General features: G+C 42.6%; 1 protein-coding gene across 1 annotated transcript; it reads right to left on the bottom strand.

Annotated features, from left to right (window-relative positions):
- Positions 1-325: 325 nt before the first annotated feature.
- Positions 326-6,705, bottom strand: CBLN2 (cerebellin 2 precursor). Its single transcript, XM_044242820.1, has 3 exons — positions 6,349-6,705; positions 3,308-3,427; positions 326-3,092 (listed from the first exon to the last, which is right to left on the bottom strand). The coding sequence occupies exons 1-3, from the start codon at positions 6,703-6,705 to the stop codon at positions 2,895-2,897; spliced, it is 675 nt and encodes a 224-aa protein (XP_044098755.1). The 3' UTR covers positions 326-2,894.
- Positions 6,706-23,482: the final 16,777 nt, after the last annotated feature.

Below are 23,482 nucleotides of genomic sequence, written 5' to 3'. Positions count from 1 at the left end.
ACCGCGCATATCCAGACGTCACTTCCATTCCTCAATTAAAGGAAAATACGTTTCAAATTTTGCTCTGACCTACATATTTTTGTAAACCAGGCACAGGAGCGTCCTCTCTCTCAAAGATCCTTATCCAGACAGAACTCGGGCAGCCACAGCCATGGGCGGCGAAGCAACTTCAGAAAAACTACTGTTGGGGCTTCTCCCTAGTGTAGTTTTTGGCATCCAGCTCAAGATATTAATTAGTTAACTAATTAATTCAATAATAGCAGGAGTGGAATAAACAGGGTGAAGCTTTTTCCCTCATACAAAATAAACTCCTGAAATATGCTTATTTTTAGACTGATCAATTTAATAACTTATTTATTAGACAGCATAACCAAATAACAACCTGTACGTAGTAAAGCTGTAAATACAAGCAAATATGTGCATTACATAGTAGTAAGCGAGAAAAATAACGCGTATGCATCTATTTTTCAACCTCTGAAAGGGCGATACTGTCCCCTAATGAAGCTTTCCGCTTGTTTGAAATTGAACGGAAGGTTTAAAAGATGAGGGACAGAGGACTAATTCACTAAGGGCAGTAAAACACAGAAGAAAAACATTTGCTAGCATCCTACTCTTTGCATTATCAGCGTTAACGAGCAATGCTCATACTTAGAAGTGTGTCTCCTAATCACAGAGGCAAAATACCCAAATTCATTTTGGTTGATGTTTCTTGATTTTTCTTTTCTTAACAAAATATAACATCATTTTAAGTCAAATTAAATTCTGTATCTTATTATGGTGTCCACCTAAGGCCAGTAACACTTAGACTCTTCATCAAACTGGATTTTTTTTTTCACTTCTATGATCCTTACTGAGTTTCTTATATGAAAACAGAAACCAATGCTGCCCCATGCTAACGCGTCTTAGAAAAAATTGATGCTATATTGAAATGTCAGTTTCTTTTATATCCATGTTCTCTGATTGAAATATTGGTTGGAACTTGTACCACATCAATGACTGTATGTGATGAAAGCAGATTACCTATCCATAAAGCATTTTTAATGCTGTCCTTTCCACATATCTACCCCCAAAATCTTTTCATGTGAAAAATACATATATATATATATACATTTATAAATTGAAGTGTATTTAAGTGTGCAATTTCCACCTAGACCCATCCCTAGGTCTGCAAACAGGAGTGTGCATCTGAGTGTATGTTTTCAAGAGGCACGGTGTGGATCTCCTTTCCCCGAGTCCTTGGTCCTTGGCCTTTTACTTCCACACCTTGTAGGAGTTGGGAGACGATGTGAAGGGAGAAGAACAAGTCAGACATCAAACCCATTTATTCTGAATCTTAAATTATGACTTTTTATCATCAATATTTTGGTTACATTGTGACACAAAGGACAAATTAACATCCGCTGTGAGGTCTCTTCTTCGATTGCTTTGGGATTTAGTAACGTTTCCTTGGCATAGGACTCCTGCACCCATCGGCTCCCAGCTGCATTGTGATCCTACTGTTGTACAAGGGGCCAAGACAAGAAGGATTTGCACCACTGCTCACAGGGTGCCTCTGCCAATACCTGTCAGCGCTGTGACTTGTAGGTGGCTTGCAGGGAGTGTGAACACGCCTCTTTCCTTCGCAGATCAGAGGAGGATCCTGAGGGAGACTAACTCATCCTGTTGGCTTTGGAGCACCTGAGGCTGGGGTGCCCGCGCAGACGCAGACGCAGATGTAGATAGATGAGGACGGGCTGCTGGGAAGACCCAGGCACACTGGGCCATGGAAGCATGTGTGCAGGAGACTTGGTCATTCCAGGTTCTGTCCTCATCTGACATGATTCAGACCACCCAGGAGCATCGAGTGTTTAAAGTATTCCAGAGCGTTAAAAAAAAAAAAAAAAAAAAAGAAGAAGAAGAAAAAGAAAAAGATACAAGAAACAAGAAAATCCCAACTTGTTAGTTCTAAAGGTGCATCTGAGAGAATCTCTTGGAAAGAAGAAACAGAATTGTCCATCTGTTATTTGTACTTTGATATACACGTACCTTCTGCTCGGTTTGGTCTCAACCAAAATACATAGGTATGCTTTGTGTTGTTTTGTTTGGTCTTGTTCAAGAATTCAACATACATTTCTCTCCCCAATCCCAGCACAAAAAAAAAAAAAAAAAAAAAAAAAAAAAAAAATGGAGTCAGGGTAAGGAGGGAGAGCTGAATGTAGAAAGAAAAGTAAAACTTTTCCAGGGGGGAAAAAAAACACAAAACGCACACACACACACACACACACACACACACACAAAACACAAAGCAAAAGTCGCAGTCCAATCGTGCAAAATTTGCTTCTCCGGATAAAGCACTTCTTGACAGATTCACAACGTCCCCTTCCCCCTCCCGAGGCCTCCCGTCCACCCAGGGGAAAATACAAAATGAAAGTGAAGCCATTCTTTTTCTTAAGGCTGAACAGACACACAAAGAACCCATGTCAAGGACTCTCCAGCGGGTGGTGATTTGCAGGGCTCCTCTCTGAGCGCTGCCTGCGACCTGCCATCCATCCTGGGGTCAGCGGCACTCCTCGCGTGGGGGCAACGATACAAGGAACAAACAAAAGAAGAAAAGCCAACGGTCCCCACAATAAGATCCAATATTGACTTTACAATCACAGGTACAAATCGCTCAAATCGATAATTTCATTTCTCCTTCAGACCTTGTCGTCTAAAACTAATTAGAAGCCAGGTTCCCAAGGAATGGTCTATAGTCAAAGAAAATACTGGAGATTTGGAAGGAAATCATTCTTCTACTTCAACCGTCGGATGGAGGTGGGAAATTAGTGGTCCTATTCTGGCAAGTTCAGGGTGTTGAGGAAGGGCGGAGTCCGGTGTCCAGATCGCAACTTCCCCACGGACTGGGGACTCTGTGTTTATAGAGGAAAAACCAAGAAGCCCGAGAACGTGGAGTACTTCCAGCCTCCCATGAGGTTCCCTCTCTCCAGTTTGAGATGCACTTTGTCCTCCCTTTCCATCAGCAGTAGGACACCGTTGCTGGCAGCTTCTCTGGTCACATCCTGGTCTCCTGCAAAGGCTGAGATCACCGGGTAGCCGTTCTGCATTAGACTGACCTGCAGTGCAGAGGGTAGAGCTCAGCGGACCTGCCGGACCCCACGGGCACACGTTGGTTCTCTGATCCCCCCATACCCCCCTGCCCTTTCCACGGAGCCACCCCAAGGGCCTGGCCCGGAAGATGCAGTGGCTTCTGGAGCCATGGGGCGGCGGCAGCCATGGGGCGGCAGTCCTCTGAGGCTGAAAAGGTCCACACAGCCTCAGAGCTACCCACCTGGATGGTCTGTCTGTTGTACACTTTGACCACGTGGAAGCTGAAGCTATAAATCCCTTTTCTCGGTGCTACAAATATACTGGAGGCAAGATCGAAATGGTTGCCAATATTTACTAATACCTGAAAAAGAAGAGGGAATACAGCACAAACAGAGCGAACCCCTCCCTGGCGTCTCTTACTTAGACTGGCAAAACCACAGCCACGGAGCACCCCAGATTTGGCAGCACAGGCCAAATCTGCCCCCCACTGGGAGGGGGCATAGAGAGGGATGGGAGTGAGTGGGAGGGGAAGGGGAGGGTGGAGGGCAGAGGGGGAGGAGGAGGGGGGAGGCTGGTGGTAAAATAGCCTACACCTGGAAGGGATTTGAGAAGAATCCTAAGGGACTGTAATTAATAAAGGTGTTGAAAAATGTATTTTATGTCTGCATTGAAAAAATGGGTGCAAATTGTGCACATTGGGGGCAAGGCAGAGAAAAAGGAATAGAAGACAATGAGGTGCCGGTAAACAAATGGAATGGAGTCTGTTCAGAGGTTTATAGGATTCAGGAGGTTTCCACGTGAAGTTTACTTTCACAAATAGGGCGCCACGCCAGGCTGAACGAGGAGAAGGAGACCATAGCTAAGGGACCAATTCAGGGAAATAACTTACATCAGCTCAAGCTTGTCCCCTATGTCCCTGGCCCCGGCCCCCTCCCTGGGAGCACACAGGAGGTGCCCAAGCTCAGGGTTGAGGGGAAGACTCAGGTGGATAAGCACTGGCTGCACCTGTTTCCTTCACTTTCCTCTGAATAATGTGTTTGCTCCCTTGGCTGAGCTCTGATGTCATGCAAATAAGCTTGATTAAATGAAGGGTGTGGAAACAGCAGTTGGATACCCTGAGCTCAAACTACAGGAGCCTGCGAAGACTAATGACAAATTAGCCAGAGGATGTGAGGTCACATGACCCCGCAGAGGATTTTTCTCAAATGACAGGGGGATCAGAGCGTTCATGTCACAAGCAGAATCTGCAGAGTGAGCGATCCCTCATGAAGACCCAATTCCCTATCAGGAGTTTGAGACAGAATTTGGTCACCCTGTCTGGATCTTGTCCCCTCCTCTACTCACACACAAATGCACAACTCGATTACAGTAATAAAATGGCCCGCGTGGTGTTCTGGGCTTTTAAAGCAAACAGCCAGCAACAACAGAACCCTAGGTTAGGAATCCTGTCTTCTGCTCAGAAAATAAATTTCAACCGAATGACTCTTGCTGTTTACTCCTCACATACTCCTCGTAGATGAGCGATACGCAGTCCCCACAGAGATGTGCGATCTGCCCATGACAACCACTGTCGCCACTCGGAAATAAACGCGCACCAGCTTCCTCGAGGAGCTCAGGGCACCACTTCAGTCCCCCTCGCTGGCAGGGCTCACACAGACACTTGGGGCTCTATTGTTCGAGACCGCGAGCTGCACAATGCCTGCTCTCCGTCTCTTCCAGCCCGGGCTCTCAGTCTGCCTTACGATGCTTTAAAGAAGAAGAAAGCATTCTCCATCCAAGCCCTCGGAACTGTTTCTTCCAACTCAACTACCTCGACTCTTTTCCATAGGTTCTAAATGCCGGAAACTGGTAAATGTAGGGCCCTGCTGTCAATGAAAGAACACCCAAGGAGCCCAGAAGAGCAGGTTTCACTGACTCCCTAACTCAGGAAGCAGGGAACAGCATTTTACCCTCCCTGCCACAGTTAGCTCATCTATGAAATTAGAAAAGTATCTTGCCCCCACATCACAGGGTTCTCCTGAAACCCAAGTGAAATGATGGGACGGAACTAATGATAACACATGAAGGACTTAGCAAATACCCAGTGATGGGTGTCTGCTTTATCTGGCAATAATTAAAACCACTAGTTTTATTTAAAAAAAAAAACAAAACAAAACAAACAACAACAACAAAAAAAAACAACTGTTTAAAAACAGATGAAAGAGAGATCACCTCCAAACCCTAAAAACTTCAAGTAGATAATCCTTAGCAAGGATTAAATTAAATCAATCCTCTGCCCCACACACGGGCAGTGGTGTGTGTAGGTTCACGCTTACACTGAGGTGTAAGAATTGGTTAACAGGAGGGAAATCATTTAAGTGTGGCCAGAGACCCCAGGACTCTGTTCTAGTGGGAAGCATATTGGCAAAAGGAAGGGACTGAGCAGGTAAAGTCTGGGAACCACTATAATGTTTTCAACTTGTTTCTGAAAAACAACAGAAACCAAGACAGGAGGACCCAAGAGGAAAGTCACAACTTTCAATTCTGAGCCCAAAAACCCAGAGAAGAGATTGCCAAAGTCTGATCATTTACCGAAGCCTCTGCTTTGAGCCAAGGGAGAGAAGTCAAGTGGCTTGGGTTAACTTAAGTCATTGATCCTCGTATTTTTTTAATCTATTCGGCCACACTATATATAATATTTATGTGTTGTATATATTTATACATCACGGTATATATGTTGTATTTACTATCTATTCCATCTACATAACCGCACTCTACTTTATTTTGAATTTATATAACCATCCCTGCTATTGCCCCCACACTCTTTGCGACTTGTTTTTCTTGAAGATAAGCGTCCTCTCCCCAGTCCACTCCAAGCTAAGCAGTAGGCACAGATTTGCTGATCCTTGGCTGAGACCTTTGGAGACTCCCCCTTTGGGGTGTGTTTTCCACGGACTCAGTCCCCAAGTTGGCCACCTGGATGACCGAAGCCTATCCACCACAAAAGACAGCCCCGTCCCAGCGAAAAGTAAGATGCTCAGGGTCCTTTTGGGGAATTCATTTCCGATCCCTTAGTTTTAAAGGACTGTCAGTCATCCAAGTGCCAACCGAGCCGCTAGTGATAAAAAAGCTACAATGTGAGAAAAGGGAAATGGTAAGGAGCGCTTACTCGGAAAGGGAGAAAGGAGAAGGGCAGGGCAGAGCAGAGAGGCGGGGAGCGCCTGGAAGTCCCCAGCCCACGCGCCCAGGCCCCCGCCCTCTCCACCCTGGGCGGGAGGCGAGGCGGCAGGCCGGCCGGCTGACCTGGTCGAAGTAGATGGTCATGGTGCGGTTGCTCATCTCGGACGGCTCGTGGTTGGTGCTCCGCGTGGCGGAGAAGGCCACCTTGGCGCTGCCGGAGCGCACGGAGATGCCCAGGGAGGAGGTGACCGCGCCGTCCGCCGACGGACTCGAATCGCACACCACGAGGCACTTGCCCTCCAGCACAATGGGCTCCGTGTCGTTCTGCGCCCGCACGGGGCAGCCGGCCGGCAGCAGCAGCAGCAGCAGGGCCAGCGCCGCCCCCAGGCAGGAGCCGCAGCCAGCCGGCTCGCGCAGCGCCCCCCGGCGCCCGGGCATGGTCAGCGGCGGCCCGCGGGGGCCCCGGCCGGGCGCCGGCATCCGAGCTGGGGGGTGCGGCGCGCGAGGGCGACGTTGGACAGGGGCTGGAGGAGCCCGGGAGGGCGCGCAGGACTGCGCGGGGCCTGGGGAAGCCTCCTTTGGCCTCGGTCCCCTGCTCTGATGGTCAAGGCCAGGGTCGTCCTCAGAAGAAAGGCGCCAGCAGACCTGTCAGGGCAAAGAACCCGAACCCTTAGACTGGGAGGTGAACCTGGAGGTGGGGGAGAGGGGCACGGGGAGCAGGTGCCTGCAGCGCAAGGGCCCCTTTCCATGGAGGCCACCCTCTTAGTACCGCACATAGCCACCCCTTCCCGGATTGGCACAACAGGTCCGAGGAACGCCCCGGCGCCCTGGATCAGTGCGTCCCTCCTGGGCGACGCGCGTCAGGGGTGCGATATGGTGAGGGGCCCGAGGTTCTGCAGGGCCTCGGCCCTAAGACATGGTCGGTGACCTCAGAGACGCCGTCAACGCCGCCCCCAGGGCCCATTCTGCAAAGGCGGAGAAGGGCTAAGATGCAGGCAAAGAGAGAAAGTAGGAAAGGTTTATCGCCTTCATTTTAGTGGCATTTTCTTGAAAGCCACACCAAGAAACCTTTTTCCTTTCTCTGCTTTCCCTTGCATCCTCTGTTTATCCATCCTGGATATAGAAATATATTTTTAAACAGTCCACTTAATAAAGATTGTATCCATTTTCCGCCCAAAAACAAATCCTAAGGAAGCTCCTTAGGGTGAATTCGATTAAGAGGAAAAGATAAAGACGACAGACTCTAAAACCAAACACCCACTTCCACCGTCCCCGCAGCCCGCAGCGAGCTCCTTTGGAGGAGCCGCTCGGATCGCTCTCTCTGGCGCAGGACCAGAGGATTGCACGGCTGTGAGCGTCCCAAGCTTGGCCTGGTGGGCAGCTTTTGTCCCTGGACCCCCGGCCCTTCCCGGCCTGGAGGCAGCCCTGAGCTTTCTGCTAACTTGAGCGCGCGTTCGCACTTTCCCCGACCCTCTCTTCTGCCACCAAACTAGACAGGTCATTTCAATACCCAGTCGGAGAAAGGAAAAGCAAAGAAGCCGCTCCCCTCACCGCCCACAGCCTCCGTACAACTCCTCCAACAGTCTATCCAACAAGAGAAGTTGTTGTTCCGGGAGTAGCCAGCCTCCCCCCAACCCCGTACACAATGATTTCGATATTCTCTCTCTTTCGCCCTCTCCAGAACGCGGATTCTCCAAGGTCCTCATTAAAATATCTGCAGGAATGCAATTAACGTGCTGATCGTGGAGGGCAGGCTTGGGTTTTGGTTACCTGGAACATCCATGACGAGCGAGCAGCGCTGTCCGCCAAGTTGTTCTGCTTAAAGAAGATGAGCGGGAGCTGGCGGGAGGAGACTCGGAGCGCAGCCCTTCTCCCCGCGCCTGGCCAATAACCGCGCCGCCCCGCCCTGCCCCTTTCCCGCGACGGCCGGCGCCCGCTCCGCGTACGCCCCGTGCCGCGCACCCCGGTGCCCAGCGTGGCGCCCAGAACCCGCACGCCGGGTGCCCCTCACCGCGCCGCGCCTCGGAGCCGCACGTCCCGCGCCCGGCATCGCCGCGCGCGTCGCCCGGCGTCGGCTCGCCCGGCGTACCGCACCGCACAGCGGCTCGAACCCTCGCGCCCCGCACCGAGAAGCGTCCGGCACCTGCACACCCCGCGCCCAGCGCCGAGCAGCGCCCCGCGCTTCGCACCGGTTAAGTTCCGGGCACCGCACCGGTTCTGCACCGCACCCGGGCCCACGGTCTCGGAGGGCCCTTCGCGCACAGCGCGCCCGCAGCGTGGCGCTCTCTGCCGGGCCCCTCAGTCCCGGCCTCTCCTCTCGTCTCCAGACGGCACAGCCCTCGCGACCGCCCGGAGGACTCCGCGCACTGCCCCCTCCCGGGCTCGGCTCCCGCTCTCCTCACCCCCGCCGCACCCTGCACCGCCCAGGTCCGGCTCTCACCCAAACACCCAGAGCGAATTCCTCCCAGATGCCTCGTTTTTAATAATTAGGCACCCTCAAAGCACCGGTCGCTCTTCTTTTCGATTCTTTCTTTTCCAAATTCCCTCCAAGTCTTAATCCTGAATAGCGTGACTACTTTCATAATTAAGGGGTAAAGCAGTTTTTCTTTAAAAAAAGAAAATTAAAAGAATAAATAAATAAAAATAAAAGGACTGAAATGGAGAGAAAAAGCTTGGGATTTTAATGGCTTAAAGGCTGTGGTTCCGGAATCGCCAGTTTGGGAAATAGCAGATTTGGGCAGGGATTAAAAGAGGCGCCTCCGCCTGGGTTTATGTTTCTGCTCCTCTGAACCTCGGGGCTCCTGAGCGCACTGGCACACGCGCTTATTTATTAAAATGCCTACTCTGAGCTCTAACAACCTGGGGAGGCGCGCCGGTTTCCCAGCTGCGCCCGGAGCGCGGGCGAGAAGCGCAAGCACGGACGTGGGGCGCCACCTGCGGGCGCCGGGGCCTCCCTGCGGCAGGCTGCGGGCGAGCGAGCGGCCCCAGAGCGGCCGAGTCCCAGGGACCGGAGGAGGTTTGCAGATGGTCTTCTCAGACCCCAAAGAGCAGTCCTGTCCTCTGCAAAAATCTAGCAACAATCAACGGTCCTTCCGGCCTCCTTCAGCCCCCTCGCTCTGAGAGCTCGCGGCGGCTCTGGATTTTGTGGATCTGCGCTCCTCCAACGGGAGACTCCGCCGGGGTGATGTGTGCTGCAGTCCCTTTGTCATTGGTCATCGCCGTCCGCAAAACCTTTGCACAGACCACTGAGCAGCATGGTCTGCGCCCCCCTGAAACAATATTTACAACACACTCTCTTACGACCTGACTTTAAAACCAAAAAACAAAACAAAACAACAACAACAAAAAAAAAACGTTGTTTAAAAAAAATAAAATTCGTAGCCCTTTCAACTTGCATAGGGTATCTTGCAGATAGACTGATGAAAAATCAACTGTAAGTCCGCCACTGCTGTTCATAAGAACAGAGCAAAAGTATTTCTTATTGCCCCAGACTTCGCACCTGACTCTCTGTTGTTTGAAGGTTTCAGCCAGTGTTCTGGTTCCACTCTATAAACTGGGTCTTTCCCAGGAAGGGGGTTTTCAAAGCTTTGTTTTCCAGAGGCCCTCGCATGGCTTTTCTCCCTATTTAGACTTGACAAGGCCTCCTCCTATCTGAGCAATAAGATTAAATTCATTTCCAATCAGTTTAACTGAAATGGATATGTGGGAAGACAGGGGCAAAGTAAAACAGAATTGCATATGACTACATGAGACAAAATATTTAGTATGGTTGTAAAAATGTGATGGAAAGGACTCCTGAGCCAAATGTTTTCTAACTTAACTAGCAACATAGTAAAAATATAAAACAGTCCCCAAGCCTGTTAGCCTCCTAAGGATATTAGCTGAAAATTAAGTACTTAATTTAAACATTTTTATAACATGTGAGCCAGCTGTAGTGGACTTTGCTAGGAAACTTTTTCAACGCTATCATATGTTGCTGCCTTTTTAATTTTGTTTTAACGGTGGAAATTGTTAATTGTTACTTTCAGGTATTACTTCATTTCACTATTGCATTGATTTGGCAATTTCTTATTGTCAAAATAAACACACCCCAGCCATCCCATCATAGAGAACACTGATTTGTGTGAAATAATAAATAGCAAACGACACAAGATCTATGAAGAAATGTGAGACACAGACTGATAATTAGACCAATTTGGGGATGCTAATTAAGTAGCAATACCTCTCACACATCTATAAATCTTTAAATAAGAGCTCTATTAAGCAACTGCCTTAAATGTTGTGCCAAAGCATTTCTTTTGACTAATGTAAATGCAAGCATGCATGAACCAATAGTTATCATCACCTTTGGGGGGAATAAAACCAAAGCTCTTTTCCATGTGGCAACAAAAGTATTTAAATTCTATTAATCAAGAAACCTTTAATACGTAGTGAGAATCAAGAAACCTTTAATACGTAGTGAGCTGAATCATGGACTTAGAGCAGGAAGCATTCTTATATAAGGGGGAAAAAAGGTTAGGCTTAAATTTAGGCTTGACGCTCTTTTTTTAAGAGAAAGTCATTGTGAAAAGCAGCAGATTGACAGAGAAATGGAACATTATTTATTCACTGGTTGATTATTCTATCTATAAGGAGACATTATTTTGTCTCCCTCTAGGTTTTCGTGGAATTGTAGCTTATAAACATGCTTGGAAAGAGTTTCAGACTATAACCTAGATGCAAACAAAGTCAATGTGTCTTCTTGGTTATTGCAGGAATTACTTCTGTTCCATTTCCATGGTCCTAGAACTTGCTGCCATTATTACTAGAACAGTGGTAGTCTTCTCTCTTCTTTTCTTGTTAAGTGTAAGGACATTCCCATCCACACGAAGGATGCCATCAATGGCCTTTACTGAACATCTGCTATATCTCAGAAATGGCGCCTTGTCCTTTATCTATGATCTAGAATATGGTTTAACATCCAGATCACCCCATGGTAGACAGATGGCTACATAGAGCTTAAGAGAACAGTATTCTAATGTTTAAAAAAAAAAAAATAGTGGGAGGGGAGGGCTAGGCAATTCAAGTTCCCTTCCGTTCATTTGTCCTAAATATTTATCTCTAATAGAGTTTAAAATTGATTTCTTTGGATAGAATCCATCACTGAAACACATCTTTAGTATGCATTATAGTCTTTTCTTGCCTTTTTAAACTAATACACAATATTCATAGTTGTATTCTAGGCATGTGAAAAATATGATCTGCTATGTATTTCATACAGTTGAATGTCAATGCTGTGTACATCCTTTAAAAAATAAACACGGAAGCATTAGTAAGCAAAAATTAGTTTTCTTTTTAACTCTATTTAAGAATAACTGACAATTATAATTGTATATATTTAAAGTGTACCTTGTGATGATTAGATATACATATACATTGTAGAATGATTCCCAAGATCACGATAACTAACACATTCATCACCTCACATAGTTAAGAGAGTTCATTCTTTGTTTTATTTATGTGATGATGATGGTTAGGATCTACTTGCAGCAACTTTCAAGTATGCAAACTGTGTCATTAATTATAGTCCATGCCATACTTCAGAGCCTCGAAATTATTATTCTTACAGAAATTTGTTGCCCTTTGACCTACATCACCTCTTCCCCACCCTCCCCTCAGTCCCTGCCAACAGCCATCCTATTTTCTATTTCTGGATTCCACATATAAGTGATATCATGCACTGTTGTCTTTTTCTCTGTGACTTACTTCACTTAAGATAATGCTCTCTAGATTCATCCATTTTTGTCACAAATGGCAGGATTTCCTCCTTTTTTTTAGCTGGGTGCTATTCCATTATGCATATATACCACACTTTTTCTATTTACCATTGACAGACACATAGACTCTTTCCATACCTTGGCTATAGAGAAGCACATTGCAGTGAACATTTCTGATTTCTGACTTCATCTCCTTCAGATAAATATATACCCAAGATGGGACGCCTGGGTGGCGCAGTTGGTTGGACGACTGCCTTCAGCTCAGGGCGTGATCCTGGAGTCCCGGGATCGAGTCCCACATCAGGCTCCCAGCTCCATGGGGAGTCTGCTTTGCTCTCTGACCTTCTCCTCGCTCATGCTCTCTCTCACTGTCTCTCTCAAATAAATAAATAAAATCTTTAAAAAAAAAAAAAATTTTTAATAAAAAAAAAAAAAATATATATATATATATATATATATATATATATATATATATATACCCAAGAGTGGGTTTGCTGCCTAACAGGTCATTCTATGTTTACTTCAGTGAAAATATAAATTCCTCATTTTTTTGTAAATATATTTCCAATGTGATATAATGTTATTCTGACCAGTTATTAAGATGTGGAGAATAATTAATAATTCTAAATATTGCATTCCTTTAAGTTATACATGCCAAATTGTTTAAATACCCAAGTTTGTATTTATCAGTGTAATTATAAACAGTATTGGAATATGTCTTAATTCCAACATGTATAACAGAAATGAAAAAGTATAAATACTCCATGCTATGTGGGCACTTTGATGAATTAGCAAAATTAAAAAAAAAATCTTTAAAAATTGAAACCAGTTCTCATTCAGTTCAAGAGAAAGACCAAGAGTTGTCAAAGAAGCAACTGGTTTGTAATTGTTGGCTGGAATTAGTAAATAATCATAATGATCCAGTTATTATATGGAATATATTATTATGGAATAATAATAATATAATAATATATGGAATATATTATTATATGGAATATATATAATTATATGGACTATATGTGGAATATATAAAATATATATTATATTAATATATTATATTATAATCATAATGATCCATTATTAGTAAACAATCATAATGATCCAATTAGCTAAGAATTTGTTGACAGTTAAAAATTCCAGATTAGCTAACTTCAAGTGCATTAAGACTGTGCATTATGCAGTCATCGTGAACTAAACCAACTGCATCTACATTAAACCAACTACCACTACCATTAAACCAACTACAACTACATTAAAGAACATGCTTAACTGTTTTCAAAAACCATACAGCAACTATTTTTTCTGATATACATTTCAACACTCAATACTCTTTAAAATATGATTTTTAATTTGTTTTTATTAACAGGCTGATAAAATATAGAACCACCTCTGGCCCCACATACTATTTCTACAACATTACAAAATAAACACATCACATTATAAAGTAATCCTTTTTTCACTTTACAATGCCTTTTAAGCTTGAAAATACATCTAGACATCTATTTGGGAGTAGATATTAGAGTGTTTGAGGATTTATGAGGCAAGAGGACTGAAAACATACAAAGTGATCTAGTCTCTTGTCACTCCCATGTCACATGCTACTTGATTCTTAATAAGGCAGCGCTTAAAATCCACATATAAGGCAAATTAGCAACTTGATGGACTTCTAGTATTTGAAATAAGGCGTATCAGCAGAGACAGAAACTATGGGTTAGAAGTCAGTCTTTTTTCAGATATGTCTCATTGTCTTACACAATCCTAAGATTTAATTTTTTTCTATTTTATGATAGGAAATGTCTCTGTTGCTTTACCAAATTGGGTCAAGTGCCTCATGTTAGTCATTTTAATCCTATCAAAACAAAATTCCTTAGAAACAAGGACGCCATTTGTCAACTCTTATTTCTCGATACAAGAAAGGATTACTAGAGGAAACGTTCTTTGGCAAATTCTTGCTAAATCCATGAAAAAAATATATCAAGTGGCCCAGAAGGTATAGAGGATCCTTAATGCACTTCCTAAAGTTGAATGTGAGCACTCTTTCTCGTTGCGTAATTATAGAACTTTCTTATTTGGAGTGAGCTACATGTACGATTTCAAGGCTCTCTATATTCAGAATATTAGGAGTGCATGTACTAAACATGAATCCTATATTTTTACTAGAAACACGAATGATTTAAGAAAAAAACACAAAAATTGTTTGCTCTTATACTTTCAGAAATAGTCTATGAGTTCACCGGTCGATGTGTATTTTTTTCTCACATGTTTCCCTAGAAGAATAAATTATAAAGCCATGCTGTTTTGGTAGGTGTTCAATAATGCTTTAAATCCAAAAATATTGTAAACACTTATAAGAATACAAGGCATGCAACCATTTTGGTTTTCCAAAATAAATTTTACTTTCAAATTTTCATCTAACGTAGAGCCTTTGTTCTTCTCAGAGGACATGCCTACATCTTCAGAAAGCAACAGGGCAAAGAATATGACAGAATTAAAGGAACTAAGACTTGGGGCACCTCGGTGGCTCTGTGGGTTAAAGCCTTTGCCTTTGGCTCAGGTCATGATCCCAGAGTCCTGGGATCAAGCCCCACATCGGGCTCTCTGCTTGGCACGGAGCCAGCTTCCCCCTCTCTCTCTGCCTGCCTCTCTGCCTACTTGTGATCTCTGTCTGTCAAATAAATAAATAAAATCTTAAAAAAAAAAAAAAAGAATAAAAGAGCTAAGACTTAATAGTTTAGGGAGGAACTATCTGGCACTTTCTGTGTTTGAAGGTGTGAGACCTGAATATGGGGCCAGTCTTTGGAGCTGGTGATCTGGAGTTAGCAGATACTTTTTTTTTTTTTTAAGTGCAAAATAGTAGTTTTATTAAAGCACAGGGACAGGACCCTTGGACAGAAAGAGCTGCGCACCAGGGTTGTGAGGGGTAGCTGATTATATACTCTGGAGTTGAGAGAGGTAAGGAAAAGGGAGGTTTTCAAAAAAGATTTTCATATGTTAAAGAGGACCTACAAGATACTGGAGGCCTTGCCTTGTCAAGTTAAGGTTGTTTTTCCGTCTAGCAGGGCATTAACATTAAGACAATTGGGAGCTTCCTGGAACAATATCACGCATGTCCCACCAAGGAGTGAGAAGTGGTGGGGGGAGTTGCAAGGTGTCAGCTTCTGCTTTGTCTTCAGCTGGCTTTCTGCTCCCCCACACTTCCCCCTGGACGTCCCTGACCCTTAAATCTTTAATGTTGTTGAAGGTGGAAGGTCTCTTCTTCTGTAACATCTTCCTGCTGAGGAGGGACCTAGAGATGTCCCTACCTATGGGTCAGCATTGGTCAGCTGGGAAACTTATAGGAGCGTTGTGAAAGGAGAGGCAACTGAATCCAACGTGGTCAACATACGTGACCTTCCTTTACTGGGAGGAGTCACCTGTCAGCCGGAAGTTAGGGCAGTGAAGGAGACTTGGCACGAGTGAGGGAGGCACCAGTAATGACAAAATAAGTTTAATATTGTAATGAGAAAGAAAAAGATCTGAGTAAAAGAACTTCGATAGTTGACCTTTGATCATTTTTCTCCAGTCCAGGAATTTAAAGCAAACACTAAAGGAAAGAGAGATCATTTAAAGCGCCAATGTGAATATTCACGTCAGTCAGAAACCCAGAAATATTTCTGTGGTCACCTGGAATGTATACACAGCATTCTGTTTTTATGATAATGCAAATTCTACCTTGTGCAACGGTTAAAACACCTAATCTATTTCGTAAAGGTGCTTCACACATTTGTATTACTTTACCATTTAATAGAGAAATGCTACTTTGCATGTCATTTAGGGCTTTGACCATGTACTTACTAAGACCTTCCAAAAAAAAAAAAAAAAGAACTTCCATATCTTAAACAACACACTCCATTCTCAAAGAGGGAATAAAAATGGATGCTCGGTGGTCATACCAATGAGACACAGAACATGTCCACCTTTGTTTTAAATTTGGAAGGATGGCTGGGTCAGTAATGGTTTTAATAATGTGTCTCTGCTTCCAGGCAAAACCCAGAGTATGGTGGCCTATCCAGCCTGGGGGGAGTCAGTAGACATCCTGATGAACTCCCTGATGCCCTCTCCCAGCCCTGTCCAGCTAGGCTACCTGATATCACCCTAGGGACCAGGGAATCAGAATATATTCTTCTTATGTCACCACAACACACTGGACTATGGGTGGGACTATTTCAGTCCAACATAAAATAAATGTAACTCAGACATTGCCTAGATCTGAATATAGCCTCTTCTGTTGTGGCTTCAAAAGTTATTGGGTGAGAGTAACAAAATTATTTCATGCTTGATATTAACTGCTGATCTTGAGATTACTCTTTGGAAATAGACCATCCTAACGGAATATTAAGAAGACATTCATGGAATTGTTATATTTTAATACTGAGCAACTTGAAGGCTCATGTTTCATAGACTCACACCTTGTCCAAGCTAAGAACAGCTGGTTATCTCGTAGGGGCCATTCTTCTGATGTCACCCACTACAAAAACTATTTTACGCTGATCAGAAGTTTTTAAGGGAAATCTGGTTATCTTCTGCACAGCAATCAGAATGCAGGAACTCATGTAGTTAAGAAATAATTCTCTACCTGAAAGTGAATGCTGCTACCTGGTTGTTTGAGCAAGCTCTGAGCCACCGACTGCTGGGTTCTATTTCTGGTCCTGTACACACAGCACCTGTGTCCCGTGACTGCCCACTGCTCACCCCCTTCATTTGCTTTCTTCACCGTAACTTACCCACACCATGGAGATGAATATTAATACAAGATTCATATAAGAAAGGAGGGCAGTAACATTGAAGGAGATGATCATACATGCCCATGATTCCCAGACTGTAATGATCGAACAAAACACCTGGAAATCTTGTTTAAAATGTAGGTTCTGAGTTAGTAAGGTTGGGGTGAGACCTGAAATTCTGTGCCTCTAACAAGCTCACGGCTGGGGACAATGTTGAAGGGCTGCAGGCTCCACTTTGGATAGCAAAGATCTGCCCTTCTATTCTTACCAGGACTTAATCAACACCTGAAGAACATTCTGAAGGTCTAGCATTAGGACATTGATGAGGAGAATAAGCCTAAATAAAAGAAGTTAAAGTCACATCAGAAAATGGGTTGGTGGTCATACAATGCACATGGCAGCCAATACTGGGTCTGGTGGTGTGACTCTACCATGGTTCTGGTTCATTATTGCCCAAGGAAGCCATTTTCTCAAGTTTGTCCTGCTATATTCCATACACATTGTTTCAGAAAGAAATCACTGTGTGTTAAAATCTTACACAAAACTCTATTTTCTGCTTTTCTGCAAGCTCAATTTTGGCAAGACAAATTAAGGACAATTGAGGAAACAGGATAAACAGTTCTCGAAATGCATTTTTAATTGACACCAAGACACAGTTTATCATCCAGTGTAAGACTGTCTTATCAGGAGTTATTACTCCGTAAATGTCATGATGGGGTTTCAGTTTGTGTGCTTATCACCAAGTAAATTCTTACCCAGGGCTGAAAATTTTACAGTGTGTTTTTGGGAAACGTGTAGTAGTCCTTTGCCTCCTGAATCAAAATGTCTTGGTTCCGAGCAGCAAAGGCAGAGGGGCCGTGAGACCAGTGTCTGGATCCGTTAAGAACTGGTAGACATAGAAACCCTACAGACATGAACAAAAGCAAGCATTCCCTTGGTTGTGACATCAGACTATTCCTCTTTGTAGGAAGCTTGGGTTTTATTTACTCACTATCAGAGTACTCTCAAGTTAAAATTAACTTTAAAATAAGCAAAATGTAAAACAAAATTTATCCCTTGCCGGGTTGAGTAGATTTATGCCTGATAAATCATCGTTCTGATTTTTCATGATAATCTATAAGGAAGTATATGGATTTCCCTTCAGGAACCTCATCATTTCCAATAAGCATGAGCATTTGTTAAATTTCTAATATAGCTGAGGCACAGGCTATATTGTATTACCATTTCTCCAGAGAAAACTGACCACATAGGGGGGTAAAGAAGACACATTAATGAGTCCAGAGGCAAAAATTCAGGAAAGTGCTGACTTCCTGTCAGTGCTGAGGCGTCAGAGGATGGAGAAAGGTTCGAGAGCTGGCACTGTTGTATGGGATCTTGGGGAAGGTGGGCTTTGAAAAAAGAGACGGGTACTCTCATTCGTGAAGGGATACGCGTAGTGAATGACCTAGACTCTGAACCTTAAACAAGTATGTATATTTTTAACCTAGCTTTCAAAAACACTGAAACAAAAAGTCTGCATTATGAAAAATAGTAGAACACAAATTGCCTTACTTGACAGAGAGGATTTGAGGTTTTGTTTTTGTTTTTGTTTTTAATTTTTTTAAGTCCCCTATATGTCTTTAGGAAGCTTTCAGTGAATATTAGGAATTAGATTAAGTTTTGGTTTAATTCATAATGTTATTTATGTTGTTCTGCACAGAATGGTTTTGAAATGTTGCACGGATACTAATATATTCCCTGATTTGTTTCTATATATTAAATAACTCCCTAAAATGATATATGGTTGCATTCATATCATCTTGTTCACATTTCTCTTACGGTGCCTACAGTGAGTCTTACATTACAATTACTTGTATAAAATAACTTGCCCATCCACAGATTGTTAATTCTTTGCAAACAAGTAGCATGATTATTTATTTATTTATTTATTTTTGCTATCAACACATCTAAGCCACACCTTTACGTGTTGGGAGTTCTGCTTATAGTTATATATTGATAAATGAATTGAACTGCTCATTACATAGCAGTTTTAGGTAACTTTATAACATGTCTTCATGTGTACTTTTAGAAATTCCTGATGGGCAAAATGACTTAGTAAATTTAAAAAATTCAAAATTCTGACACTATTAGCAATAATCGCGCCTCGGATAAACCTCATTGGCTACGATACTGACACTATTTATGAACTCATGCAGGAAAATTAGATTGAAGAGATAACAATTTTGTTAGTGGTGGTGTGGGTTTTTTTGTTTGGTTGGTTGGTTAGTTTGGTTTTGGTTTTGGTTTAAAGAGGTTTCAAATTTGTGTGGCCTGGTCCAGGAGACATTCCTGTGGAACCGGAAGATGGAAGCAAGCTTTACTGTTGTGCTTGCATTTGTTAGTATTTGCATTTCTGAGAGGTCTGAAATAGAATCGAGTACAAGACAGCAGAATGGGCAAAGCAAAAATTTCACAAAGCCTTCAGAACTGGAAGATCTGTCCTTTGTGGCCCTTCAAGTGCACAGCATCACTAACCTCTATCCATCCTCACAGAGCAGGACTGATGTGTGGGTCTTTATCCCCATATATCCATGTGGTATGGCTTCCATAGAAACAGGAAAGAACTATTGATCAACCAATAGTGCAACAATACTGAGGTTTTCCAGATACATACATAGCAAGACATTATGTGAGGAGCATTGTGTATATAGAACACTTGTTCATCACAAAGGTTGGTATTAATTAGTGCAGCTCTTTACTTCCTTAAATAAATAAATTGTCCTGACCTCAACTACTCACCTTCAACAACACGAAAGTTCAACCAAAACTTTAAACTTAGAAGTGCAACAACTTTCTCTCTTATGTTGTTGTGATTGTGCAGTTGGGCAGAACTTTTGTGTTAAAGTCAACTATTGGCTTTGGATTCTTTTTTTTTTTTTTTTTTTTAAGCTTGTTATCCAGTCCCTGTATTCTTGTAATCTTTGACTGCCCTTTGGGTTTCGTGTTCTTTCAATGTTTTCTGAATTTCACTGCTTCTTAACATGTCCATCAGAGAGAAGGATTTTTTTTTTTTAATGGAAGAAAGAGATTTATATTAGATCATCATATAATAAGCTAAAATTTTATATTTCTTTTCAAAATTGTATTAAAAAATTTAGCATATCCCTTGCTTAAAAGCATGGTTTGAAACAACTTTTTCTATGATACAATGGTAACCATTTGGCAATGGAGAAATGAGAGGGAACACTCATAGGATGTTGGGGGGAGAGCCAGTGACTCTCTGTTCTCAGTCTTCAGGAAAGATGCTGTGGTGCTCACTGAAATTATGGGAAAAGTAGAAAAAAAGTGCAAGTAGAAAGACAAATGATAATATGATTGAAAATATTAACTTTTGGGAAACCTGGGTGGCTCAGTCCTTAAGCATCTGCCTCCTGCTCAGGTCATAATCCCAAGGTCCTGGGATTGAGCCCCACATCAGGCTCTCTGCTCAGTGGGGAGTCTTCTCCCTCTCCCTCTGCCCCTCCCCACCCACTCATGATCACTAATGCACATGCTCTCTCTCTCTCCCTCCCTAATAAATGATAAAAACTTCAAAGAATAAGTAAATAAGAATAATCTTTCCTAAATAAAAGAGGCTAGTGTCCTTGAGCTAAATCCCCATCTTTTAGGCAGGAAATGGATAGACATAGCTGATAACTTTATGACTAGATATAAAATCATATTATTCAGACCTTGAGAAATCGTAGGAGGAAGGGGGGGAACAAAGATTGTTTTAAAAAATTACTATAGGCATTAGGATACATAGACAAGAAGCTGGCACTCTTTTTATGTAATCCTTCTGTATTTTCCAATTTATATCCCATGTGACTGCATTACTTTGCATCATTTTTATTAAAAGGCATGAAATACATTTTCTTAATGTATTATTTTCTGACGTAAGTGCAAAGGGACAGTGGGAAGAACAGATTGGATTGTAGAGATCCTGTCTACAGGAGCAGAAAGGGGGCACTCATTCAGAGAGCCAGAGAAGGGAAAGTGTATCCTGGTGCTTGTTCTCTCTAATTCACATTTTTGCTTAGAAAAAAAAAAAAAAAAACTGCATAGATGTCAGGGCCAGCATAGGGGTCCCCCACTTCCCTAAAGGGGTTCCAAATTGAAACAAGCAAGTGACAGAAGAAGCTACACACTACCTTTTACAGGCATAAAGAGCAAATAAAAAATCAAGCCCAGGAAAAAATAATAAGGGATAGGAACAGAGAAGCCATTATAAATGGACTACCAATTTCCAATACTGTGTGTGTGTGTGTTTTAGGGGAGATTCAAACAATACAATGTAATTTTAATCGATAAATGAACATATATTTTAGAAATATAAAGCTCAGATAAATCTTTATATTCAGATAATTTCAGTAACAACAGCTAATTTACCACATGGTGGATATATGATCCAGCTTCATGAAAACTACCTAATCGAGGACGTGGGATTTGAGTTACAGTGGAAATGTGCAGATGGAAGAGGGTTGCAGCCCATAATTCAAGCCCAGAAAGCCAAGCAAAAATATGAAAATTGACCCTCCCCCAAAATCACACTATTAATTCTGATTGATGTTATAAACTCTAATAAAAGGTCTGGGCTGGGGGAAATTTGAAACACTTGGCTAAAACGAGACTTGAAGACAACTGTCAGATCCACTTTTCAGCTTTCTGCCTATCCCTCATTACCATGCCTCAGTGCCAACTGATTATGTCACCGGGGAAGTGCCTATCTCTGTAATGAAGAAATATTACAGCATCCTTTGGTTCTCAATCCTGCAGGGAAAGAATTAATAACTAATCACATAATCTCTTCTATAATTTATTTCTTCATAATCCTTGGAGTATAACTGCACTAATAATGTAAAGGAAGTGAAAATCATGAGACTATTAATATTTGTTGTTTTCATTGTACTCTTCTTATTTTGGTTTGACTGTGATGAAAGCCATCACTTTGAAATGTATTATAAAATTTGAAATCTATTACGCCGATTTGCCTAGCGGATGTTGAAAAAGAAAGTGACAAGAATAATTTTGAAGAGCAAAATAAACTCTTTTGAGAGCCTTTTGGATTTCTGCCAAAACTAAAGCAATAAAGAATATGGGGGAAAAAAAGAGTTTTAGGATAATGATTTCTGAAGTTCCTTTAACTGGGGACATTTTTCCCTTTCCTTCCAAGTTTCAAGTGATGGAATTGAGCGACGCAATTTGGAATGACTTCTTAGAAGGGGTTTGTATTAAAAAGTTGTTCCTGTTAACTGAGTGTGTTAAAAGATTGCCATTAAGAACTTTTGAGCTTAGATAACTCATTAGCTAAGAAAATTAAATGCCTTCAAAGAAAAAATAATAGGGAATTCAGTGACAAAATGTGAAATATGATATCTGAATTTTCCTAAGCTGAAATACCAGGCAGAGCACCAAAAAAAAGTTAAATTATAAAAGGGTAAATGTACAAGGGCTCATCTCTCACCACTGCAACATTTGTTCCTCCTCGATTTTGGTCCAAAGAAGAAAAAATTAAAGGAAAAACGGACATTTACATCTCCTAACCCTACATTATTAAGTAATTAAGGAAAATGCTGTGTTTAAAACAAAGACGATGTCCTGTTGGAGGCCACCACAGACGCCCCACAACCATTTCCTGCTGCATCCCCAAACTTTTATTGTGTTGTCGGTTCATGTGTGCCGTTGAAGGAATCTAGCTATTTCCAGAAAAAAAAATGAACTCTATTATTAATGAATGTCAGGCACAAACATCACGAACGTGTGTGGGTGTGCACGGGTGTGGGTCATAATGCCGGAGATATAAATACACTGTATGTATATGTAGATACCATAATATATAAATATAATATTTTACAAAATCTGGAACTGCATTTTACATTTCTATTTACTTTATCATGCGCACTTTTGGGAAGCCATTGAAGGAAATAAGCCTTTGTTTTCTAAGTTACTACTGTTTGGGGTTGTGCTTTACTGTAGTGCAACCCAGGACCCACGTGATGCCCAGTTTGCTCTTTTCAATAAGCTAATAAACGTGGAATTTCTAAAAAAAAAAAAATCTATTTATTTATTTGAGAGAAAACGCATGTGAGCAGGGGGAGGGGCTGAGGGAGAAGGAGAGAGACTCTCAAGCAGACTCCCTGCTGAGCAGGGAGCCCGATGGGAGGCTCGATCTCACGAACCTGGGATCACGACCTCCACTGAAATCAAGCGTCGGACAATTAACCCACTGAGCCAAGCACCCCCACGTGTGGAATTTTTATGCTAATTGTAATGATGCAGACAAAAAGGGTAAAGAAAACATTAGGGAAACTAACCTCTCTAACTAGCAAGTGCCAGATCTGTAATTCCAAACCTGGCTTTACGAGCATCTATGTTCCAGTTGTACATCCGTGAATGTTCTAGCACACGTGAGTTTCAATTCATAATCATTACTATTCATTATTATCTTTAAAAAAAGAAAGAAAGAAAAGAAAAGAGCATTCTACGTGCCTGATTTAAAGGTCCATTTGCTGAGAGCAGGTGTAGTGTGAGGAAGAGGCAGGAAGCCCTCAGCACTAAAAACAGCCCTTGTCACCCTCCATTTCTGTTGGGATGGCTGTAGAATGACAGAAAAGACATTACTATTGAGACTGCCTGCTTGTAACGCTGAAGGGAAATTTGGGTTTTCCCTTAGACTATCTTGAAAAAAATGAGAAAAGTGGAAAATAAACCAACTGAAAG

Source organism: Neovison vison, chromosome 3 (assembly GCF_020171115.1).
Source record: "Neovison vison isolate M4711 chromosome 3, ASM_NN_V1, whole genome shotgun sequence".
In the NCBI taxonomy this organism is placed as follows: domain Eukaryota; kingdom Metazoa; phylum Chordata; class Mammalia; order Carnivora; family Mustelidae; genus Neogale; species Neogale vison.
The sequence above is the reverse complement of the archived record's forward strand: the minus strand, read 5'-3'. Positions and strand labels throughout refer to the sequence as shown.